The following is a 15,973-nucleotide window of genomic DNA, read 5'->3' on the forward strand; positions in this document are numbered from 1 at the left end:
GGTGTTATCACCATTTAATGAATGAGGAAACAAAAAAAAAATGAGATTAAATAGTTGGGTCACATGTTACACAATTCAGATTGTAAATATACCAAAGCTAATCCAATTGTACATTTGCAAGTGAATTAGTGAGGCAGGGCTGTGCAAAGTTACCAGCCTAGCAGTGGTATCCCTGGGTTAAAGGGTATGCACAGTTTAATAAGTATATTACTTGAGTAAGATTTTGAACTGCCTGCATTAAATTGTTTACTCTTCTTATTCTTTTCTCTAGAATTCTCATTTTCTTTCCCAGTCTTCCTTTAGAGTTTTCATTTCATTTATAATATAAGTTTTAGGAATTCAAATTTAACTCGTGGCAAATCTGTAGTTTTCTTTGAGTCTTTGCATGTGGATAATGTAGAGTTAGTCTCTTCTTTTAGGTTTGTATTTTTGGTATTCCATACTCCATGATATTTCTTTATTGTTGGTGTTCTTTTTTGTTTACTCATTTTTCCAACCTTACTCCCTACATTAGGACTTTGTTGTGATCAGGCCCTGTACACTTCTGGAAGGCATGGTATAGCCTTCTTTCCTTCTGATCTATATACTGTATTCTTCAAGAACTCAGGAGTATCTCTAGTGCCAGTTTGATATATTAGGGAGATTTGTTCACAGGTGTACCCTGATTGATACCCTCCTGATCTTAGATCTACTGGCTCCTGAACACTGGTTCAGGGTCAGAGTAATATAGCTGTGAATTCAGGAGTCTTTGGCTATCTCCTAGTTTGGGCTCCAGTCTCTCCACCCACTTCTATAGGTTTTAGGCTTTCCTCTGGTCTTTAAACTGGGAAGCTTCTGTTATCTGAAGTCATGGGCCAGGCTTTTCTGACTGGACTTTTTCCCTGATGTCTGTAGGCTTCTGACATCTCTTTGTGTGGACCTGGGGTGGAATGTACTTACTCTAGTTTCTCCCTGGATTTCTGGGTCTGATATACTATTTTCATCCTTGCTGAAGTAGTTGTGAGAATGTTTTTCCTTCTCTTTACTCAGCCATCTTGAGATAAGTCTATAATTCCTTGTTTATAATATGTAACATTTTTCATCTACTTGATTTTTCCTGCATGGGTACTAGTTATGTCAATTTTTTTATTTTTGGTGATTATGGATCTCTTTAGGAGCCTTGCAGGCTTCTGGAACTTTATTCAATCAGTATGTTAAATCTGAAGGGTCTGAGGAGCAGCCTCTAGAGCTCAGTATCCAAAGAGAATCCATTCTCAACTTGGGATTCTCTGATGGATTCTCCTTTTATAACAGTGGTATACACTTTAAGCATATATCACCCACGCCACAATATGCCTTTTTTTTTTTTTTAACAATTAGAGGATTTAAAAATGTTTTACTGATGCCTTTTGATTTTGCATCAAAGTCATTTTGACTAGAAAAAACTCCCCTTTCCTCTGTTCAGATTGAATCTTTCTTTGTAGCACAGAAAACGGTTAAAAATATTAGGTACAATGACCATATTTGTCATTGTATACAGCAATCTGCTCTAGTTACTTCCTCCCCTTTGCTGTGAGGAGTCCGAGACATCTTCCAGAATCATCATTGGCTTTTTACTTATTCAGAATTTAGTTTCCTTTCAGTGATCATTTATTATACTATATACATATTCTTATTTTATTATTTATCTATTGAGTATTAACTATTTCTTGATTATATTGTGTTTGTTCTTTTTATTTCTTTATGAATAAGTTCATATAGATTTTCCCACATTACCCTGAATTCATCAGAAGGCAAAAGAAGAGTATAGTCAGGGGTGTGCTGGTAAATGTTTACAACTAGCTCTCCAAAAAAAAAAATGTACACAGAACACACATTTAAATTTAGTATGCTTTATTAACATTTTCTCCATCACTCTCATGTCTAGACCAGGATTGGCTAAATCCGGCCCATGGACCAAATCCCCGCCCTGCCTATTTTGTATGGCCCATGAGCTAGGAATTTTTTTTTTATAGTTTTAATTAAAAGGTAAAAACCATTCTTAGTTCAAAGGCATACAAAAACAGCCATAATAGTTGAATTTGGCCTCAGGGCTGGAGTTTGTCAACCCCTGTGTTGATAATCAACAAAACAATAAATCTAGCCCTGATTTTTGTAGCATTTGCTGATTTCTAAGATGTAAATGCTTGCACTAGGAGTTTAACCATTGGCTCTTGCAAGCTGGTTTGAACTGGTTCCAGCACACCCCTGAGTGTAGTCCTTAATATTGATGCAAAATTTTAAAATACATTTGTTAGGAGACTATAGCAACATATCCAGGACATATTTTGCTACAAACTAAGATGGATTAATACCTACAATGCAGGGATAGTTCAGTATTAGGAAAATAAGTAGTATAATCACCTAAATGACAAAAATGATAAATTCACTTGATTATTTCAACATATGCAGATAAAACCTTTATATTATATTCTCATGCTAAAAACCCTAAAATATTTATGCATGTAAGGCACTTTCTTTAATTTGTTCAAAGACATACATATAAAACCAAGTAATGACTTTATTTGAAATAGAGAAACAGTAAAAGCTTTTCCAAAACAAATGAAACTAAAGCAATAATATTCTCTCTCTTCAGTATTACTTGATTTAATTCTAGAAATACTAGCTATCACATTAAAACAACAGAATAAAAGTAAAAGTATAAACACTGCTATAAGAGACAAAATTATTCCTTTTTGCCGGTGGTATATGGTATGGTATAATTAGAAGAAACTTATCAAGATAATAGGTTCATCAAGGTAGCAGGATACAAAGTAGATCCACAAAAGATTTGGCATTTGTCTATAGTACTAATGAAAACCAAGAAGAAATGCTGTTCCATTCAAATTCCATTCAAAATAACTAAAAATGTACAAAATATTTGTGAGCTAAACTAAGACACATGCAAGAATTATATAGCTACAACTACAAAATAAAGAAGACAAGTAATTGGACTAGATGGTTGGTCTGTGCTAGTTGAAATGATGATACTGCCTCTGTTAATTAACAGATTTATTACTAGGCCAATCAAATTACTAAAAGGATACTTACTAGAGCTAAAGCAGGATGTATTTGGAAAGGAACAAAAAGGTCTAGAAACTCAAAGAAAAGAATGCAAAAAAAAGGAAAGGAGAAGAAAGAGGTAACCTTTTGAGATTTTATATTATGAAGCAATAACCATCAAAACAATTTAGTACTTATTAAAAAGCAGGAAAGTAGATTGAAGGAAGAGATTAGATAATCAATAAGGCAATGAAAGAGTGGCGCAATGTGCAATAAATCTAAGAGCATCAGTTATTGTTGGAAGGACTTTTTGTGATGATAACTACTGGGAAGACTGGAAAGCAGTTTGACAAAAATTAGACTTATGCTAGTATCTAACACAGTATACCACAAATTAAAAATGGATACATAAGCTGAATATTAAAGATCATATCATAAACAATTAAAGAAGCAGATTATGTACCTTTCAGATCTGTGGGTATGAGGTGAATTCTTAGGCTCATTTTCCTTAAAACACTCCTTATCAAATATCACTCCATTTTTCTAGCTCTATAAAATAATTTTTGGTAGTTTGATTGGTATTCACTGGTAAAATTGCCATTTTTATTATATTGGGCTAACCTTCCCATGAGCGTTTGATATTTTCCCATTTGTTTAGATCTGACTTTATTTGTGTGTGAAAAGTGCTTTGTAATTGAGTTCAACTAATTCCTGGGTATGTCCTTGGCAGGTAGACTCTCAAGAATTTTATATTGTCTGCAGTTATTTTAAATGGAATTTATCTCTTGCTGCTGGACTTTGTTGGTAATATATAGAAATGCTGATGATTTATGTGAGTTTATTTTACATCCTGCAACTTTGCTAAGGTTGCTAATTATTTCAACTAGGTGTTTTGTTTTGTTTTGTTTTTTTGGAGGGGGGAAGGCAGGGCAATTGGGTTAAGTGACTTGCCCAAGGTCACATGGCTAGTAAGTGTTAAGTGTCTGAGGTCAGATTTGAACTCAGGTCCTCCTGGCTCCAGGGCCAGTGCTCTATTCACTGTGCCACCTAGCCACCCCTCAACTAGTTTTTTAGTGGATTTTCTAACTGTATCATCATATCATCTGCAGAGAGTGAAAGTTTTGTTTCCTCATGGCCTATTCTAATTCCTTTAACTTCTTTTTCTTCTCTTATTGCTATAGTTACAATATTGAATAATAGTGGTAATAATGAGCCTCTTTAGCAATGCTTTTATAACCATTTTTCTCATGTTTTCTGTTTCTATCAGACATTGAGCTGCTGCATGAAAATTTTACTGACATTGAAGCAAAAGATCAAAGGTTACAGAAAGTTAAAGTTATTCTTCTGCTGCCTCGTTGCTCTGGACTGGGTGTTAGCAATCCAATAGAATTCATTTTAAATGAAAACGAAGGTAATTTTTCAGCACAATGCCTGGCACATGATAGGCAATAAATAAACACTTGTTCTCTTCACTATACTTTCGCTTTTTATCTTGCGGGAGGTAAGTGAGAGAAAGTTATAAGCAGTTTAGGAACTCATGAGATAATGAGTAGTGATGGAAAGAAACAAGTTTATTGAAAGCTTGTTTAGATACCCAGTTAAAACATATTACCCTTAGAGAATTTAAGGAGGATCCTGGCAAGAAGACAGCAAACAGGAAAAAGTATGGAAAAAGATCTTTCAGGTTATGATAACAAACTCTTCTCTGTCAGAGACCCACTGGAATCTCTACTTCTCTTTACTAACAATTATCGGTCATCCTTAATGTGCCACATGAGGAAGCAGACATGGCACTGAATAAGCACAGATGGTCCAGTCTTGCTTTCCTCCCCAAGAATACATAGAGAACAGCTTGCCCAGGAGTAACCCAGTAGTGAGGGCGTGGATTGATTAATTCTCAAGACACCTAGATGAGGGGGTGGGCACCAAGTGTTTAGGAAACAAAAACCAGTCATTACAAGTAAGTACTAACTGATACGCCTACTTGCCTATCTCCACAAAATAGTTCAGTGAGTATTAACTATGCATGTTAGTGGCATTCTTAATGGAGGTATGAGAAAGACTTTTGAAAAGAATATTCTACAGCAGACCCTGTCTTATATCTTCATAGTCACAAAATTGACTAAAAGGTGCATATAATACAGTTCTACTGTGGTTATTCTTGCTGACTATAAAAAATTTCATTTTGTGGAGCAAGATGTTACCTTCAAGGGTTTCTATCAATAATGTATCTCTTTTGTATATGTTAAGATTTTATAATATTTCTTGACAGATGTAATAGAATAAATACCTTTGTTACATAACCCAGTGATTATTAACTCAGGGAAGATGTACGTATTTGCCATTGTCATGAAAGAGATCAACAACAGAGTTCAAGTGAAAGATGGATTTCCCAGAGAGATGACATTCTTCATATGTTCATATTTGCTAATGATATTGTACTAACTTCACTAAATCCCCAAACACCTCAAAGCCTCTTAATTGAGATCCATAATCATTCAAAATAATTTGGCCTAATAATCCACACAGAAAAACCAAGAAGATGAATAAAAAATGCCTATAATTCAGATTATGATAATTCCATTGAAAGACAAGCCTATAGAGCTGGTCTTTTCACACATTTAACTTAGGTACTATTTAGGTATGAGGTTTGGACAATCACAAAGAATTAAAGAAACAGGTCACTGAAAGGTCAGTGATGATATATGGTATAAAATATATTATCAGAAAGATATGATCGGAACTATAGGGCAGCTAAGTGGTGCAGTGGATAGAGCATGGGGCTTGGAATCAGCAAGACTCATCTTTCATGAGTTCAAATCCAGCCTCAGACACTTATTAGCTGTGTGACCTTGGGAAAGTCACTTAACCCTATTTGTTTCAGTTCCTCATCTTTAAAATGATCTGAATAAAAAATGATCTGAAAAAGGAAATGGCAAGATACTCCATTATCTTTATCAAGAAAACCCCAAATGGGCTCACAAAGAATTGGGCATAAGACTTAACAATAAGTACATATGACTAAAAAAAAGAATTAGGAAAGTTGTGTAGCAAGATCAAAAAGTAACAGGTGGACATCCTGTATGCTCCCTTGATATCCATGTAAAGTTAATAAATATATTATTTATTTTTTATTGGGAAAATTCTGTTTTAATTACTTTAAGCTATCCATTGATGAAAATTTTATTTTATTTAGGAATATAATTGAGGCAGTAGATAATATAGTTTAAGGAAAATATCTGATCCTTTGTTGATAGGTAGTATTAGAATGTGGGTAGGAAATCACATAGATGAAAAATTGAGTTTTGGGAAGGAAAAATGATCACTGATTGGTTAAATTCCCCAGGTCACACCAGTAGTAAGTATCAGTGCTGGTCCCCTAGACTCTACCTCCACTGTTCTTTCCTTTATGCCAAGAAGCTGAAATGGTGAAGAGAGAAAGTTAGCATGCCTCTAGAAGGTGGAGGGCAGGCAAGATTGTGGATGTTTTCCATGTTTGACAAGGTGGCTGGCACTAGACCAGGGGCCTGGAGCAGGACATTTCCCCTCTCTGAGCTTCAGAGTCATCATCTATGACATGGAGACAATGAACACAGTTGTTGTGAGGAACACACTTAAAAGGGATGTGAAGCACTGGTTTAAACTTTGAAATGCTATGTATATATCAGCTATTTTTACATTGTTTACCTAGGGTAATTTCTTAGAATCTCAAAGGAAAAAATTATTTACTGTGGAATTAGAAGAACTATAACTTTGGACATATCTTCTAATTGAAAAAAACTTTAATTTGTAGAGGAAATAATTATAATTAAATGCTGGAGATATCTAAAATGTATTAAGTACATTGTTTCCTTTTCCTTTTTAGATGCAGAATTGCTTAAAGATCACTCTCAGGGCTCTATTGCAAAAGATAAACTTAATGTTCTTGCTGAACAGCAGTATGAACAGCTAAAACATGCAATGCAGTGTAAGTTAGATTTCATCTCAATCTTGTTCTGCCCCAAATATATACTTCATTACCTTATACCTAATATCTCATTTATCCTATTATCAATGGGATATGTTCTATCTGTAATGTGTTCTACATAAATGAATTTTCCTAACTTTTGAACTTATCTCTTTAAATGTTAGATTTTATATGTAATTATTTAAAAAAAATTTTTTTTAAAGCAATTGGGGTTAAGTAACTTGCCCAAGGTTACACTGCCAGTTATTTTGTGTGGGTGTTAAGCATATGAGGCTGGAACAGATCCTGGATCCTCCTGACTCCGGGGCCAGCGCTCTTATTCACTGAGCCACCTAGCCACCCCTATATTTAATTATTTTGATAAAAACTTCCCAAAATGTAATTACATGTACATAGATGTATGTTTATGTATGTATAAGATACTTAACAGAAATTTATCTTCTCATGATGACTAAGAATTCCTCACGATGAAACATCAATTTTTGTACTATATAGTAATAACTATTCTGTTTCCTATAAGCTCTTGCTTCTTCTCATTTTATGGCTGTTTTTTAAAAAAATTCTACTCTTTATCTTCTGTCTAGTTTACTACTTTGAATTTTCTAGGAAGCTCAGTTTATTAAAATAAACAAGTGCTCTAAAATGATCATATTAAATAATACATCAAGATCCTAAGTGTGATCATAAATAATAAAGTACATGGTTCAGTGTAGGGAAATTTAGACTTCTATTTTGTTTGCTTATATCCCTTCTTTTTGCCTGCTTCTAGGTTTAGGGCTATCTTTAACAGGATTGAGGCTGCTGTAAGAGTTATCTCCACATAAATGCAATATTACTGTAGTTTTGGTGAACAGGAAAAATGCCAACTCTACTATCCATCACCAAATCATTTTATCTTTAGATTTTTAGTCTTTGAGTTTAACTTCCTAATCTAATTAATAATTAATTTCTATATTTGAATGAAACCATTAGATGATCATACATTTGTTCCCATTCACTACCATTTATCAAAGAATATGTAGGGAGAATGAATAACAGGTTTAAAATAAAATTGTAGCTAAGTTTTAAAGCTAGAGATTTAAGATATATACCAAAGTACTAAATATTTTCTAAAGATGAATTTATTCCTTTAATAGGCCAATTAAAGATTTGTAATACATCACTAATAAGAGAAACAGTATCTGTAGTGAATAGAGAGTAAGTCTTGAAACCACTACAACCTGGGTTCAACTTTGGCATCTGACATATCCTAGCTGTATGACCCTGGCTAAATTACTCAACCTCTCAGTGCTCTAGGCCGAAGTGCTTCCTTAAACCAGATTAAAATGTTTTGGGGGAGTGTTTAACAAAGTAAATAAAAATGCAATACAAAATAAACAGTGTTAATTTGTGGTTTTCTAAGTCTGTATGCAGGTCTGGCTTCTGTTTCTTTTTTGAGTTTGACACTACTGCTAGGCAACACTCTGAGATTATAAGTGGCAGAGAAGGTAATGATTGACCTGAATTAGTAGAGGGAATTTCCTCACCAGTGAAATCACAGTAACAGTCCCAATCCCTTTATCCTATACTTAACTAAAGTCTTCCATATTTGAGGAATATTAAGAAAGGATATCTTTGAAAAATTATATGAATTTCAGCTTTTAGCTATTCTAATGATGGCTTTTCTTTGGTATTAAAATTAAATAAATTGACCTGAATTTAGAAATTATAATTTGTCTCTGACCTCAGTAATTATAGTACAGATGGTCTTTGATATAATATGCTCCCTCATATTATATGCTGACTTGCAGTTGAAATCTCCTGTATTGTCTAACCCTATTAGAGTATGAGTTCCTTGAGAGCAGTCTGACTTTTTTTCAAGGTGAATCTCATATTCTATAGAAGCAATAATATGATGGGGGTTTTGTTTCTAATAAAGAGTCTAATTCCCAACTTTAATAGTCACAAGCATGGTATTTAATCAGTCATAAACAACATAGTTATATATTAAGCAGTATAAAGTTTTCTAAATTAGCTATAAATCAATGAAGTTAATATAGTGGTCAATCACAAATTTAGCATAATTTTTTTTATTTTGTTTTGTTTTTTGGAGGGAGAAGGCAGGGCAATTGGTTTAGTGACTTGCCCAAGGTCACATGGCTAGTAAGTGTTAAGTGTCTGAGGTCAGATTTGAACTCAGGTCCTCCTCACTCCAGGGCTGGTGCTCTATTCACTGCACCACCTAGCCACCCCTGGCATAATGTTTTTAAGAGATTTTGGAATCTCTTATGAGATCACAAGGAAATAGCTGGATTATCACTAAGATAGTGACCTAAGGTAAGGAATTGTGTGAATGGTCTGGCAGCTTGCAGCTTTGAATCACAGGGGTTGGCTCTTATTTTCAGGAGCAGATTGCTTAGGTTACTTAATGTGTGTATGATGCTTTAAATGCTGTTAAGCAATAGCAGTTGTAAGACTATTGTACAAGTAGATCACCAGTAAATAAGTCTGTCAATGGTTTGTGATATACTACTAGTATCAGAAGAAGACATGATGTTCAGTTCAAGCATTTACTGAGTATTATGTTCTTCATACTGTGGAGAATAAAAAAAAGAAATATATAGTTTCTAAATTTGTATATATTTGGGGAAATGACACATTTGCAGTACATGAAACAGTTAAGTAACAAAGTATGACATGTTTAAGTGCCAGAAATACTACATACAGTATTTTAGGAGTGAGCTGAAGTTACCAAAGAAGACTATTTTGAAGAGGTGGGCTTGAATTGGATCTTTAAGAAGTAGATAGGCAGGGGTGGCCAGGTAGCACAGTGAGTAAGAGCGCCAGCTCCAGTGTTGGGATGACCTGGGGATTGAATCCTGGGCTCAGACACTTAGCACCCACCTAGAAACACCTGGCTGTATAACCTTGAGCAAGTTACTTAATCCCAATTGCTTAGGGGCAGCCAGGTCGCTCAGTGAGTAAGAGCACTGGCTCCAGTGTCGGGATGACCTGGGGATCAAATCTGGGTTCAGATACTCAGCACCACACCTAGAAATAACTGGCCATGTAACCTTGAGCAAGTTACTTAACCCTGATTGCTTTAAAAAAACATAAGTAGATAGGCAAATAGGTGGTATATTTTGGAGTAAAGTGTTATTTATAGATGGGGATAATAGTTTTCTAGGTAGTATTTTTTTGGAGGGAATTGGGGTTAAGTGACTTGTCCAGGGTCACACAGCTAGTAGGAGTCCAAGGCCACATTTGAACTCAGGTCCTTCTGACTCCACTCTAAGTTCAGATTTTTAAATTGGACTCTGCTTGCCTTATCCCTAAAAATGTGGTTAAAAGTGACAAATTTAAACTTGGTACAAAAAAGATGAAGATAGAGATATGCCTGTTTACCCTTTTTGTTCCTTACATAGTCCTCCCTCCCCTCTCCCCCCATCACTACCTTGTTGCGGCAGAGGAGCTTGCTTATCCTAATTAAACCATGAGCTATGCTGTGTGGGGTTACCTAAGATGGACAGGTCATAGTGCAGAATTCTGACAAAAAGGTGATCCATTAGGTGAGAATAAAATGGCAAACCACTCTAGTGCCTTTGCCAAGAAAACCCCATGGATGGTATTAAAATTATAAAATATATGGCACTGGAAGATGAGCCCCTCAGGTTAGAAGGTGTCCAGCACACTACTGGGGATGAGTGGAGGACAACTAAAAAGCAGCTCCACCACTAATGAAGTGACTGGGCCAAAGCAGAAAGGGAGCTCAGCTGTGGATGTGTCTGGTGACAAAAAGAAAGTCCAACGCTACGAGGGTTGGTATTGCATAAAAACCTGGAGTGTCATTATCTGTGAACCAAGGTAAGCTGGATGGGGTCTAACAGAAGATGGAAAGTCTAAACATCAACATCTTGGGTATCAGTGAACTCAAATGGGTAGGAATGTGTGAATTTAATTCAGCAGGTGATTATTACGTATACAACTGTGGGCAAGAATCCCTTAGTCAATAAAAGGGTGAGAAAATCAGTACTGAGATAGAATCTCAGGAATGACAGAATGATGTCTGAATCCAAGGCAAACTGTTAAAACATCACAGTAATACAAGTCTGTGCTCCAACCACTGATGCTGAACAGGCCAAGTTGATCAGTTCTTTGAAGCCTTATAACACCTAGAAATAATGCCCCAAAAGATGCCACATTCATCATAGGGGATTGGAATGCTAAACTAGGAAATCAAAAGATAATTGGAATAATAAGCAAGAGTATAAAATGCAAAATGAAATACAGAATGAAGCAGAGCAGAGACTAATAGAACTTTGTTAAGATAACTCATTGGCTGACTTTACACATGGACATCGCCAGATGATTAGCATTAAAATCAGATTTATTATATACTTTGAACCCAAAAGTGAAGCTCTAGGGGGCGGCTATGTGGTGCAGTGAATAGAGCACTGGCCCCGGAGTCAGGAGGACCTGAGTTCAAATCTGGCCTCAGACATTTGACACACTTACTTAGCCATGTGACTTTGGGCAAGTCACTTAACCCCATTTGCCCTCAAAAAAAAAAAAAAAGCAAAAGTGAAGCTCTACACAGTCCTAAAGATGCTCTTGAAGTACTGCACTCAGTATGCCAAGAAATTTGGAAAATTCAACAGTGGTCACCGGATTGGAAAAGATCAGTATAAATTCCAATCCTAAAGAAGGGCAATGTCAAAGAATGTTCAAATGATCAAATATCTGTCCTCATTCAACATGCCAGAAGGGTTATGCTTACAATTCTGCAAGCTAGACTTTCACAATATGTGACTCAAGAATGACCAGAAGAATATGATGGTTTTCCAAGAGGCAGAGAAACTAGAGACCAAATTGCCAACATTTACTAGACTATATAAAACCCATATGTGGCCAAGAAGGAACAGTTAGAACCGAAAATGGAACAACTGATTGATTTAAAATGGGAAAAGGAGTATGACATTATATTGTATATATTGTGAGCTCATTTGTTTAACTTATATGCAAAGAACCTCAGATGAAAGGCCAGATTGGATGAATCAGCCAGAATTAATGTTGTCAGGAGAAATTAATTTCATATATGCCACTCTGATAAGAGAAAGTGAAGAAGAATTAAGCATCTTGATGAGGGTGAAAGAAGACAGTTAAAAAAACTGGATTGAAACTTAACATAAAAAAAAAAAACAAGATCTTAGCAACTGGTCCCATTGCTTCCTGGCAAATAGAGGGAAAAGAAATGGAAGAAGTGTCAGATTTTATATTCTTGGGCTCAAAAATCACTACAGACAGCAACTGCAGCCATGAAATTAAAAGAATTGTTTCTTGGAAGGAAAGCTATGACAAATATGAACAATATTTACTAAAAAGGAGAGATAACACCTTGCTGAAAAAGGCCCATATAGTCAAAATTGTGTTTTTTCCGGTAGCAATGTATGGTTGTGAGAGTTGGATTATAAGGAAAAGCTGAGTGCCACAGAATCAATGACTTCAAATTATGCTGGAAAACTGGAGAATTCCTTGGACAGCAGGGAGATTAAATCAGTCAATACTTAAAAAAATCATTGGAAGGTCAGATACTGAAGCTGAAGCTGAAATACTTTGACCCTATAATGAGAACACAGGACACTTTAGAAAAGACCCTGATATTGGGAAAAATTGAAGGAAAAAGGAAAAGAGAATGACAGAGGATGAGATGGATAGTGTCATAGAAACAAAAAACATGAAGCTGGACAGACGCTGGGAGATAGTGGAAGACAGAAGATCCTGGTGTGCTATGGTCCATAATGTCATGAAGAATCAGACACGACTGAAAAAACAACTCATGTATTGATAAACTAGTACTAGAACCTCTGCTTTGGGATTTCCAGGTGGGAATAGTGTCTCTGAACCTACTAAGATCCTGCTGTCTACAAAGAGCTTTTAGTAATCTTTTTTAAATTATCAAATATTTCATGTGATATAGTCAGTTTTTAATTTGTATACAGAGGTTTGTCTTCAGTTGCCTTAATTGATGCAGTATGTTGCTAATGAAGTTGAGTTTTGATTCTTCTATGATCCAGGTAGATTTACATATTCTACGATCTCAGACAACAATCCTATTCCTGGAACAACCGTATAGAAAGTATGTATGACACTTCAGGAAAGATGATGGAGTAAGCAGTTCTAAGTGAGCCTCTCTCTTTATGATCCCCCTCAAAAATAACAATACAGTTGTCCAAAACAGAATTGTTTGAAATTCTCACAAGGAAATAAAACTCAGTAAGAAGATAAGCAAACCCAAGAAGAGCTTCGTTAAGAAAATAATGATAGAGCAAGAGTCCTCAGCCTCCATGGGGGCTACGTGTGCTCCAAAGGGTATAAGAGACTTACTTATTAGTGGGGAGAGGGGGAATATTTGCTAAATATCTTATCCAGGTGAGATATTCCAGAAATTGCAAATTGATTTCCAAAGTCAATATTTTTGGTACTTTTAGGGAAGAAAAATTCATCTCTTTATTTTATTTTTTTATGGATGTATGCATAACATGCCCTTGGCATTTTGTTTCATATTAAATAAAGCATATTGGAAGGTTTATGTAATAAGCCAAGGGCCATGGACCTCACAAGATTGTGCATCCTGTAAGAGAAGAAGGCAAAACAGAAGAAGAAAGGCACATTGAAGCATTTTTTTTAAAGAAGTCATCAGAAACAAAGCAAAAATAAAGCAAAACAAAACCTAACCCCATAAGTTATGACTAACTTGAAACAGACCCACCAAAGGAACTAAAGGAAGAACTGAAATCATCTCAATGAAATCAGAAAAATTAAAAATAGAACTGAACACACACATACACATGCCTGGGCAAAATTAAAGGAAAAGCGATGTAGCTAAAATTTTGTGAGACTATGACAGAACTCTGCAAAGTGCATAATAAAAAAGCAAGTGACTCAGAAAATGCTAGTGAATATAACAAACCAAAATGATTAACACAGCAGAAGCTAAACAGCAGATGACAGTTGAAACAAGTTCTAAATAATTTAAATGGAAAAAATATTGGGGGGATTCAAAGTGATGGATTAGGTAGAAAGGTAACCTTAGAATTAGTGGATTTCCAGAAATCGTTTTTTTTTTAAAAAATAATATGATTGTTTTATTTTTAGAAATTACATGACAAAACCTATCAGAAAAAAAATGCCAAACAATATTCTCCAAAGAGATGGAATCCATATAACCCCTGACAAAGAGAAATTAAATTTGTACATCATTCATCAGACTTCAAAACTCTGAATAGGAAAAAATCCCCAACTTCCAGAAGGAAAGAAAGGTTTTACTTATAAACTCATTTAGTGCAGAGATGTTTTTATTTTTGGTTTTTCATTCCCAAGCACCTAGCTCAGTGCTTAGCATACCTATTAGACATACACATACACATTTGATTGATTTTTTTAAAAAGTGTCTTAGGGAATGACAAGATTTTTCTTGTAAAAAAAATGGTCACTAAAATTAAAATAATACACACAAAATTAAAAAAAAACATGGGTCTTTTTCCTTCACTCATTTTTACCAGCAAACCTAAGGACATTTAAAGGGACATTTAAAAAACAAGAAAAGCTTAAAGAATTCTTTGGAAAAAAGTCATGCCTCTGAAGTCTTTGGAAATGAGACAGAGAGTCCTTAAAGAGTTTAAGTATTTAGAACAATATATACTTTTCAGCTGTGATTAACTAATTGTTACAATCTTAATGAAAGTGACTGTATAAAATGATTGCACATTATTACACTATTATCTTGGCTAAATTATTGGATTATATAATTGGAATTGAAAAAAATAGCAACAGATAAATAAGGAAAAAAATTAGATTTTTACAATTAAGAGGATGTTATAAATAAAAAAAGAAAATGCAGGTCATTGAGGATTATGAGGGAAGAAGATAAAATTAAGAACTTTGACAAAGGTGGAATGGTGTCAAGTTTCAAAGATATATAAGTTTTAACATAAAATTTGGGAATTCTCTTCAGTATTCTTTGACTAACAAATAGAATTAATAAAATAAGAATGCTTATGTTCCCACCTAAAAACTGAATAACAATTTAACAAGAAATGGTAGAAGTCCAGCATATCATTTTCAATAGGGAATATAAATGCCATGACCTCCAGTATAAAAAGGAAAATAATTTTGTAAAAATTTCTTTTAAAAAAATATAAACAATTCAGTTTTTAAAATTACATTTTTTTGTTCTACATTTTTTCCCTTCAGCCAACACCTCCTCTACCCATTGAGAAGGCAAGAAATACAAAGCCCATTACAAATATGAAGTCATGCAAAACAAATTTTCACATTAGCCATATTAAGACAAAACCAAAATGTTCTATAGTATCGGTTCCCAATTTTTTTAAGATTTAAAAAAAAAACCCAATGGGTACTATACGTGATAGTAATTGTTACCTGTTAGAAAAATACATAATCACAAAAGGCTAATATGAATTTAGTGACACTTAAATGAAGTATGTATTTTATCAATAACAGCACCTACTTACATTTGAAAAATAGCAATACATGTAAGTTTAAGACATTTTCTACAGAAAGCATGTATGTTTATTTATGGATTTATTTATGAAATCAGGAGCTCTTTGTTTCTACTGCCCTCCAGCATTTGTTGGATTCCACATTGAGAATCACTGGTCTACATGAAATTTATCTAATGCAAAAGATATATGCAAATTTAAATGACCATGGTGGGCTAAATTTTATCATGCTACAGCTAGTTCAAGAAAATCTGTGGTAGCATTTTTGTTATCTTGTCAGTCACTTTCAGTCATGTGTGACTCTTTGCGACCCCATTTGGGGTTTTCTTGGCAAAGATACTAGAGTGATTTGCCATTTCCTTCTTCAACTCATTTTACAGATGAGGAAATTGAGACGAACATTGAATTAAGTGACTTGACCAGGGTCACATAGCTGGTAAGTGTCTGAGGCCATATTTGAACTCAGGTCTTCTTGACTCTAGGC

At 34.7% G+C, this 15,973-nt stretch overlaps 1 protein-coding gene across 4 annotated transcripts in view; it reads left to right on the plus strand.

Annotated features, from left to right (window-relative positions):
• Positions 1-15,973, plus strand: part of NSUN7 (NOP2/Sun RNA methyltransferase family member 7) — a 56,919-nt gene that overhangs the window by 28,891 nt on the left and 12,055 nt on the right. For 3 of the 4 annotated variants that reach the window (XM_069105126.1, XM_069105127.1, XM_069105125.1), the window contains exons 8-9: positions 4,289-4,432; positions 6,887-6,988. In XM_069105126.1, coding sequence (XP_068961227.1) covers positions 4,289-4,432; positions 6,887-6,988 — 246 coding nt within the window. The remainder of the gene's footprint in view (positions 1-4,288; positions 4,433-6,886; positions 6,989-15,973) is intronic. The other variant, XM_069105128.1, reaches the window with a different exon arrangement.

Source organism: Petaurus breviceps, unplaced genomic scaffold, assembly GCF_028583685.1.
Source record: "Petaurus breviceps papuanus isolate PSGF00001 unplaced genomic scaffold, PetGlider_PUasm1.0 76, whole genome shotgun sequence".
In the NCBI taxonomy this organism is placed as follows: Eukaryota; Metazoa; Chordata; class Mammalia; order Diprotodontia; family Petauridae; genus Petaurus; species Petaurus breviceps.